The 10,291-nt window shown below is 38.1% G+C and overlaps 1 protein-coding gene across 4 annotated transcripts in view; it reads left to right on the plus strand.

The window, feature by feature from the left end:
* Window positions 1-4,674: 4,674 nt before the first annotated feature.
* The window catches only part of etv1 (ETS variant transcription factor 1), a 17,771-nt gene continuing 12,154 nt past the window's right edge, over window positions 4,675-10,291 (plus strand). The window contains exons 1-5 of one of the 4 annotated variants that reach the window (XM_027145084.2): window positions 4,675-4,879; window positions 5,250-5,406; window positions 5,619-5,697; window positions 6,000-6,047; window positions 10,116-10,169. In XM_027145084.2, the coding sequence (XP_027000885.1) occupies window positions 5,362-5,406; window positions 5,619-5,697; window positions 6,000-6,047; window positions 10,116-10,169 (226 nt within the window). In that variant the 5' untranslated portion in view covers window positions 4,675-4,879; window positions 5,250-5,361. Of the gene's footprint in view, window positions 4,880-5,249; window positions 5,407-5,618; window positions 5,698-5,999; window positions 6,048-6,151; window positions 6,818-10,115; window positions 10,170-10,291 lie in introns of those variants that run through there. The other 3 variants (XM_027145093.2, XM_027145118.2, XM_027145125.2) reach the window with 3 other exon arrangements.

Genomic DNA, 10,291 nt, shown 5'->3' on the forward strand with positions numbered 1-10,291 from the left:
CCCCCTTTTTTAACTTAATGACTTCCCACACTGCTGGAGTACATCTGCATGGCCTAACACTGCAGTCATAACAGGCACTGACAGCCTTCTTTTCACATATTCTTGCAATTGCCTCTATTGAATATGTGAACATGGGCACATTCAGATTCTAAGAAGAAGTCCTTTCGGGGGTGGGACTTGCACTCCTAATGCACTCCCAAATGCATTTAAGCCACTAGGAAGGCTCTTCTGATTTAACCTGTTAAGTCCTGCTGGTGCCTTGCAAGATGAATCTAGCTCACAAGTATGTATCGATCAGCTGCCAGCTCTGCTCCACCCAAGTAGCCAAAACATAAGTCATTTATTTTCACCAAAGGCTTTAGTACCAAGCACATTTATGAGCAACCTTGTGTGATGAAGCAGCAAAAATTACCTTTCCAGGGAACTCGACCCTGTATCTTACACTAGGCTTCATGTCAGACATGACACAGGATCTCATTCCTTTCTCAGGGAACCAGGTTACATACGCAATCTGGTGTAGCTTTCACTGAATGCAGATCAGAACTCAGAGGCCTTTCCTGCAAATCATGGCCAGGAAAAATACTTCATACCATTCCCAAAAGACAGATTAATGTCCACCAGTAGCACTACTGAGTAAGTAGGAGTTACCCTCTTTAGCAGCTGCTCCAAGAAGACTGAATACACACTGCTTTTTTGTCCAGTGAGAAAAACTATAACTGTGAAGCCTTCAGCCTGGGACTGGTGACTACCCCAACAAAGGTAGGTTCTCCTGGGGAGTAAGATATCACATCGTCCAGACTAGTCAGGACTCTCTGACAGCAAAATTATCATGCATGTTCCTAAATCCAGCTCCTATTGCATTGTTTAATCAATGTAAGGCTGTTCATTGCATAGCTATGACCCAAATGTCATGGCATCTGACATGGTGACTTTGGTGACTGTGGAAAAGAAAAACTCCCTTAGATGGAAGAGGAAGAACCTTGAGAGGAACCAGACTCAAAGGAGAACCTCATGCTTAACTGCCAACACCACCCTCAACCCTGGCTCAAGGGATAAGTCTTTTTAAACCTAAATTGTAATGGTTACACTTTGTCTGGGGTCTTTGGGATTGCTCTTCTGATCTTTCCCCTCAGATATGTTCACCAATTATATAACATGGAAAGACTAAGGTCCTGAAGACATCATGCTAAGATTAAAAGTGCATATGCCTCTTTGCCATATCAAGATCTTGATCATGTTGTTAAGGCAGTTCCCTCAAATTTGCATGTACTCTGAAAAGACTGGATTGTACAAATACACCAAATAATAAATTGCTGAAGAAAGAAAACATAAATGGATTGCACTTATGCACATTTCTTGATTAGATTTGACCATAAGCAACTCTGATGAATAAAAGCCTTTATCACTAACATTTCTATACTATTATTTTTTGTTAGCTGGGAATGGTGTGTGAACATTGGCAAGTAAAATATTATTGCAAGTGTCTTAAAACCCGCCACCTGCCACCACCACTAGCACTCACAAGTTATTATTAATCTGGTAGATCATTCGTAGAGATTCATATTGACATGGATAAATGTTGTTGTACCTGAGAAACTGGCTAATGAGATTAAGTGCCCTGTTCTTCATTGCACCCAGTAACCTTTTGGCCCAACACTTACTGTAAATCTTGATGGTTGTCATATTGAATCTTTTTTTGGCTTTTACAAATGCCATGTTGGCTTTTCCTATGAAGTGAAGATCTAAGGCAGTTTCTGTTTGAGGTATTTACTACCATTTACCTTCTTATTATCTTAGTAAATGTCTGAGGGCTTTTAAGGTTAGTTGAAAGTATGCCTGATATTTACAGCTCTCTTGATGTTGATATTGAATTATAATTGATGCTCAGCATAGCTCCCAATTAAATTTGCACTATAATGTTAACAAGTGTTATGAAGTGGAAAAAAAGAAAAGTAAAACAACTAATTTACAGCTGGAGTTGGCAGATTAGTACTTTTAATGGAACACTTCCTTATGTGTGGCTGAGCTTCATGAGGTGTTCAGACAATATTCAAACTTTATATAGGCTAAAGCCCTTATTAATAATGCATAGCTTTTCTGTTATGTGAAGGTTATGAAATAGACAACATTTATCACATAAAAACATTCATATCTTATACTCTACTGTGTAATGACCAAAGAGCATTTAGACACAAACATGTAAACTCTTAATTGTACATATATAAATACCTGCATCATTTACTTGAAATTTTTGAATGATTGAGCCTTTTATAGTATGTAGCAGTTCCTACAATGTTCAAGCATGCATTGATTTGATTAGCACCTCGTTTTTGTTCAGTGCTGTGAAAAAAATAATAATAATATGATCGGTGGAGCAATAGAAGAGCATTCACCTTATTGTCCACTGATGGAGTGTTTGAATTCAAAAAAAGGCCACACTACCCATGTCCAGGAGTTAAAGAACACAAAACCTGCCATGCTTTCTACATGAGAGGGGTGTCATACTTTCTCATCTGTCAGTCACAGTGACTAGCTAAGCATGGGCATCTATGAGTTTATGTATTTGGAAGACAGTAGATAGCACATTCCACCAAATGCATTATGCCACCTTGTGATGCAGCATGAGCAGTACTTGAAAAAATTTTGTGGTTGTTTGGCTTCACTCATCTTAACCTTCACCCTCCCTGGGTGGTAAGTGTTGTATTATAGGAGACCTGGCATGTGGGTGGGAATTGAGCCATTTTAAATTAGGGAGGAAATTGAAAAAATCCAAATGTATAAAGTAAAAAAAAAAAACCACCGAACGCTAAAAGATGACTGAAAGATGACTTTTGACTGACATTAGGCCATTAGGACAATTGTATATGTTCTTCCACATGGGCTTCCTCTGTGTTGTCTGATTTTCGTTTTCTGGTCTAAATTAATCCTAGGTGTGAATAAGTGTGAACACATGTGTGCATGGTGCCATGTGAGTGTCAACCAAACTGGGGAGTGTTTTCCTGCTTTGTCACTACTGTTACCAGGATTGGTCTTGGATACTCCAAATGACAAAGAGTAAAGCAGATACTGCATATGGATAAATGAATGAGAGCAGTTGCATTTTCCCCATGTGGCCTAATGTTGATCAATGTATTGGTACATTCTCTCAAAATGCCCTATGTTTTATGTTTTTCCCCCAGATCATAGACGTATTCAGTGTATTATAAATCACTATGTGTCCTTTCAATTTCAAAAGTTTTTTTTTTACTCTGTATCTCACATGGCCCAGTTGTTCATGTTAGTATTTTGGTTGTTAAAGATACACAAATTGGTGAATGGAGTTTCAGAACTCATGGAATGTTGCTAATTTTAATCATTTTATTTTTTCACATTCACTCTCATGTTCAATTAGTGCTTAATGAATTTACCCCAACCCGTGTGACCTTGACACAACCTTTGACATTCTGAGCTACAACACTCACCCTTTGTCTTCATATTACTGTAAATCAGTCTTTGATTTTATCTTTCAGCTTAATATAAATTGTATGTGTACCATTTTCTTTATAAACAACCTATAAATAACCTAAAGTGTTGCTCCGTATTTCCATCATGTTCCTGTAAAGGAATCCTCACAGTTTATAGTAGCGGTTCTCAAGTCCCTCAGAGTGAAAGTGCTTCAGCTGTAAGACTCACTGGAACTGGTGTAGTTTAACATTATTGATACCTATCTTAAACTGTGTTAACTAATTTGGAATTGCATTATCACATACTGTTAATATTTCAATTTAAAACTGAGAAAAAGATTTTGCAGAAATTCAATTCATTTCCCTCAACACATAGTTTATCATTACCAGATTTTTAGATTTTATATGAAACTTATTATGAAGCAATCATATTTTGTGCTAAATGAGTTAATTGTGTGATGATTTAGTCATGCTGTTTACATGATGCCAAACAGCAGGTAAAAGTTGTGTACGTTTTTTAAATCTAGTTCTCAAATGTCCACACACATACGATATATGATGTGAGTTCAGTGTGCAGGATTGATGGGTTTTGCTCTTTGCAGATATTTGCTATTTTCAACAGTTCTATGGTATGCACACCTAGGAGACTAGAAAAGCTTGGCTATGTTTCCAAGTACTTTAGCCATGAAATTAAACTTCTTTTGTGTTCTCCTTCATTTTTAATGTGTGCATTTTTGTGTTTGTTACAAATACACTCAGGGGGATATATATATATATATATATATATATATATATATATATATATATATATATATATATATATATATATATAGCTAGAATGGTGCATGTAGTGTACCTTTAAAGCTTGACTCTAAAAATCTATCTACTGTACAATATATTTACATGAAATATATCAGTTATGCTATATATCCACATCTAGAGGTAAAAGATCAGTCAAGATTTTAAAACTATATAACATGTACCATTAAGGCTGCAGCCTGAGGATTGGGTTTAAGTAGAGTTTAGCACTTTTTTATGAGAGTGTACTGGGGATCTCCAAGGAATCAAAATCAAATAGATGATATTAGATCAATAAACAGTTTTTGATTGTACATTAACATAAAAAAATAATGTACAATTAATAACCAAAATCCAACGATCATGACAAGCTTTTTTTATGCTGCTCTCCATCTATGTAAATTCAGTGTAAATCGTGTTAGAGGAGTGTAAACAGGACTGTGGAGGGCAGAAGGGGCGCTCCGGGGTTTGGCGGCGCGGCGCTCGGAGCCAATGAGAACGCGCAGCGGCCGCGCGGCTTTGAAGGGAGGCCGAAAACTCGCGGACCGGATTGCTGAAATTTGTGTGGCGAGAACGCGGAGATTGAGCGCTTTTTTCCCGGTTCAGCTCGTGGATACAACACCGTGTGTTTCACAGAGGTGAGTGCGTCTGTTGGCGAGTTTCACAAAGTCTGTTGTGTCGCGTAAAATCCCGAGGGTAACACGAACACGCTAACATTGCGCGTTTATTCGGTGTTCCAATAGTTAATTGAAACGTGGGTGTGTTAATTCATCTGCGGTTTAACTGTCAGTTTATGTTAACCAACCTGCTGCTCATACCTGTTGTATGAAATGAATCGGACAGATTAGATATTAAAGCCGCGCTGACGCTGAGACACTTTACGTTTGGAGCGCAGGACGCCAGATTACACGCCTGTATGCGTCTTAGTGAATGAAGCATCTGAAAGCGGACCTTCTCTGCGGGTTCGAGCACTTCATTCATGCTTTTTTCCCTCCCTCTCCGCTAAAGCAGCTTCAAGTCATCTTCTCAGAGCAGCTCAGGCGCTGATCGGACGGCGCACTGAACGCACAGCTCCAGCTAACAGCTCCACTCAGACCTCCCAGAGTCAAACTGCTACAGAATGGACACACTTTACGACCAGCGAGTGCCTTTCATTCATGCACATGTAAGTAGGCTGTAAGTTTGCATGTTGCCTGGTCTGCATCACAGAAAGTAGGCTTTTCAGATTATATTTAATCGAACAGCTTACACATGATGTGACAGACTTTTAAAGGAAAAATCATTACAAAACAACAACAACAACAACAACAACACAGCCCTAGCACTCTGGCTCATCAGGGATAAATGGATTTGTTTGTCTGTTCCTCAAATCCACAGGGAAAGGCATGCAGTAACAGACTGGCAAAAGACAAGAAAAGGAAATTCATTAACTCTGACCTGGCTTTGGACACTGAGGGTAAGCACAGAACATGTAGAAGGGGTGGCGGAAAGAGGCAATCTTCATTTCACGGCTTCTTAACATTTCACAAAATGCAATTTGCTTCTTTCCACCTGCACTCTTTGCTGTAAAATCTCAATTACAAACCACATTGCCTCTGAAGAAGCTTTCACAACATGCTTCTCCAGCTCTCTGGTTGAACTAGAATATTAAAAACCGAAGTGTGGAGTGAAATAAGCAAAGATTTTTACTGCAGTTTTTTTTTGTTTGTTTTTTTTTCTTTTTTTTTTTACTAATTGCACGCCTGTCCTTTGTCACAGAGCTTTTTCAAGATCTCAGCCAACTTCAGGAGACCTGGCTGGCAGAAGGTAAGCATTTTTGTGTGTGTGTTGTGTTAAAAGCTTGGCCTTGTTGAAGTTATCTTTAGTTGGTTGGATGATCAACAAGCACTTTTGTGTTAAAGACAGAACGAGAGGAGAGAGAGAGAGAGAGATAATGTGGGGGAGGGGAAAGCAATATGCCTCAAGTTACAATGCCTAATATGCAGTCCAATTAATGCGTGTGTGGCGAAGGCACCTCATGTGTCATGCATACATTAAAGAGGCAGAGGAGTCTAGAGGGAGACCGAGGAGCTTCTACTGTGAGTGTCATCACAAATTACCAGGAGAACTTGCGATCGCACTCACTCTCTTCTCCCCCGCTTTTGGCAAACGCTAAGGCAGCCGAGCAACCACCACCACCACCACCTTTCTCTCTCTCTCTCCCTCACCCTCTCCATCGCTCTTTCTCTCTCCTCTCTCTTTCCCTCTCTCACATATGCACACACTCTCTCTGCTTCTGTCTTTCTCTCCATCACATCCTCTTTTAGTGTCTATATATGAATCTTTCTAAAGAACTACAGCTGTCACTGCTGCATGTTAAGTGTTCTTTTACTTTTTGGACAAATGGACAACTTTTGAAAATGCTTTGAAGGGTTGCAGTCTGAACCGCAGCCCCCACAATTCTTCCTTTTTTTACTATTCTGAAGTGATTGATTTTTTTTCTGATGGAAAGACATGCTTGTTATGGTGTAACGGGATGCTTCAGGACTTGAGCGCCAGCGTCTTGTTTCCTTCTTGCTTGCAGCACCGGCCTTTAGGTTAGTGTTGTATGTTTCGTCCTGTGATATTTCTGCCTATTTAACGTATTTGTAGCTATTTGTGTTTGAAAAAGTTTATTATCTAATTCAGAAGACTTTTAAGAGGTAAAATTTCCATATCTTGATCGCTAACTATAATAGTATAGTAGTGATTGAAGTTATCTTAAATATACATTGTTAAAAAAATCGTCTGCATTTATTGTTATTTGACTGAACTAATCTAACATTTTTTTTTTTTTGTAAAAACGTGTATAGATATAACTAAAGATTTTGAGCACAAAATTATTTAACAAAACTCACTCTGGATTAAAAAAGTTAAATAGCTGGTTTAGACCATCCTTTACAAAATAAATATGATAACATTTTTTAAAAATATATATAATCTGTAGCTTTAATTATTATAAGATTAGACTTTATAGTATTCTTATACGAATTCTTATTATATTTGTAAGAATGTTATATTTTATTTTAAATATTTATTCTCAGATTTCCTTTATTCACAGGATTTATTTTAAAACAAATGCTTTATTTTTTATACCATTACATTCCAGTACTGCTTGAAATGTTTTGGAGAAGTTTATAATACATGAATATGCATGAGAACCTGCAAGAAATTGTAGTTTGGATTTGTAAAATCTTTCTTAGAAGTTTGACCCAGAGGGTCAGGCTCATCTTTTATGTGCATATTTTAAATAAACAAAATAGATTGTCACATTAAAATTATGCAAAGTGGTTTTGTAAAACTAGGACCAGCACTTTGCATTAGGGACATATTTCCACAATCTATGTCTTGCTTAGGGACTGTACTGTACACAAAGTAAAATTCATGTTCTTATTTTTTTCGCCTTTTATGCTTATTGACAAGAAGAAGTATAATTGGACACTGAATAAAGTCATGACATTTGAGAATTATTCATGTTTATTATTAACTTGGTGAATTACAGTAACAGACTTTATAGTTATTGCGTGCTTAACAAAAGTTCAATGTAATAAAATGTGTATAAAGACATTATCGTTACCATCAAATAAGTAAATGACTAAAATATGACTCGGCGCACACACAGGTGTAAAAGAATCTCAATATTTGATAACCTTAGACCATCGTCATGTATTCTTTAACACGTTTAAAAATCTTCGCACTACTGCTAAAGAATTTTCGAATGAGGAGCTCGCTTAGGAAAAGATTTGAGGATACTTTACTTTCCTTAGTGCCAGTGTGATTATAGCGATTCCACCTCAGGGCCTTTAAAAGAATAAGACATCATTTAAATATTTTAGTGCCTCAGGAAGGAAGATGGGGATTAAAAAAAAAGAACTGTCCACTGCTGTAGATATTATAGTGACGAACCCAATTCAGTCTGTCTTACATCAGTCAGCCGCGGTGGCCAGAGGTTGAAGGCAAATTGTAGATAGATTTAATAGACGACTTCCTGTCCATTAGAACCAAAACGAAAAACCACTGGAATCATTTTAGAGATTTATCGTCTCAGGTAATTGGAAAGAAGAGGAAGACGTATGAGAGACAGAAGGTGTTTCCGACATGAGAGAAGTAAGAGGTGATTGGATGGTCATTTGACATGCGTGTGTCATTTTTGCCAAAGCAGCCAGCTATAAGTCTCTTTTGGAAAGATGGCTTTATGAAAAGATCTTCTGAGAGGGTACTAATAATTCTAAATAAATTATTATGTCAATTCAGTTTGTTTAGAGGTTCATGTTACAAAGTTAGACTCCTTTGCGTTGTCACTTTATTACAACTGCTCCATACAGCTCACATTAGTGTGTTTGTACCATTGTGCATCTGCGTGTAACGATCAAGCCGCTTGAGGCCTGTAATTTCACTGTGCGCCTCTTTTTTTTCTGTGAATGACGGCAGTGCTCCAACTCCCAGGCCGTCCTCAGTAGTGCTGCCTGGATCAGCTGTCTCATTCACAGGCTCTCTCATTCACCCTGCTGAGTCCTGCAGCTTTCTTCCTTCTTCCTGTCTCTTCATCTCCCTCTCATTTGTGTTAACCTATACTCTGTCTTTTGTGCATCCTTTCTTTCTTATTTCATTCTAATTTAGTAGCTAAACAGTAGACATGACCGTTATCGGCTTCGGTGTAAGTTTGGACTGATCTGTCAGATGGGTGGAACTTTGGTAATGGTGATGTTGCTGTGTGTGTTTGAAGTGCTGTTTGAGCATTTAAACATGTTTATAACCTCACAGGCGTGTACCATAAAGATAAGTCACCTGTCAACTGCTTTGCATGCAATCTGTGCTAGAGTGGACATATGTGTGTGTATGTGTGTATGTGTGTATGTATGTGTGTGTGTGTGTGTGTGTGTGTGTGTGTGTGTGTGTGTGTGTGTGTGTGTGTGTGTGTGTGTGTGTGTGTGTGTGTGTGTGTGTGTGTGTGTGTGTGTGAAGAAAAGCAAAAACGACTTCTTACCCTCATTAACCCAATAAAAGTGCAGTGTATTTGTATATTTATATTTGTGTGCCCTGACATGTTGGTGTGAAAATGGAAATCCATATTTATCACTCCAAAATGAATGTGCTAATAGCCTGGCGCTCAGAGGTCTCATACTGCTTTTTGCCTCACTGGCTTTTACACCAGATCGGGCAAAGATTGTGGGAAACAGACACACAGTCAAAGTGTAAAATGTGTGGAACATAAACATGAAGGCGCATGATTGCAGTCTGTACTGAAGGATTCATTATTTTAGCATTAGGCAGCAGTGGAGGAGAGATGCTTGGTTTGGAGGAGAGCCGACGCGGCAGGTACAGGTGCATTCACCAGTGGGGACGTGTCCCAATTAGACGGTGTGAAGAATAGGTGTTTTTTTTTTTTTTTTTTTGGGGTGCCTGGCTGTCCCCCTGTCATTCTCTCAAAGAATAAAAAAGATGAGGCAAAACACAGAACAGAAAACGTGGATATTCTACATGGAGGATTTAGTGTCCTTATTATTATATTTGGTTCTCAGAAATGTAATATTTCTTTCGATGATTTAACCCTTACTGACAGAGACTTAGGATGTGTTTCACACGCAGGGCCCCGTTCTGTCCGGCAAATGAAGTCTAAATTAGATTATTGACATAATTAGAGGATATGTCTCCTTTGTTATAAATGAATAAATGTCCTCATGCGTAGGATTACGATTTTTGATTCATTAGTGTTTAAATCATTGGAGCTTAATAGAGGAAATGAGTTAAATACAGATTGTGTTAACTCTTCGAGTTAGCCACAGGCAAGGAGGAAAGAAACTAATCTGGTCCTGTTCTCGTCTTTTCTTTTTTTTCTTTCTTTTCTCTGTTCAGCTCAAGTTCCGGACAACGATGAGCAGTTTGTTCCTGACTTTCAGGGTGAAAACTGTAAGTGTAATACATTTTTATTTTGCTTTTCGTACTGGACACATCAAAATTACTGAAGGTTTTGCATGATTTGAAAATTGATAGTAAAATAGTCACTTAGTGGTTCACATGCAAAAAAAAGC

The sequence above is a fragment of the Tachysurus fulvidraco genome, chromosome 11, assembly GCF_022655615.1.
Source record: "Tachysurus fulvidraco isolate hzauxx_2018 chromosome 11, HZAU_PFXX_2.0, whole genome shotgun sequence".
In the NCBI taxonomy this organism is placed as follows: Eukaryota; Metazoa; Chordata; class Actinopteri; order Siluriformes; family Bagridae; genus Tachysurus; species Tachysurus fulvidraco.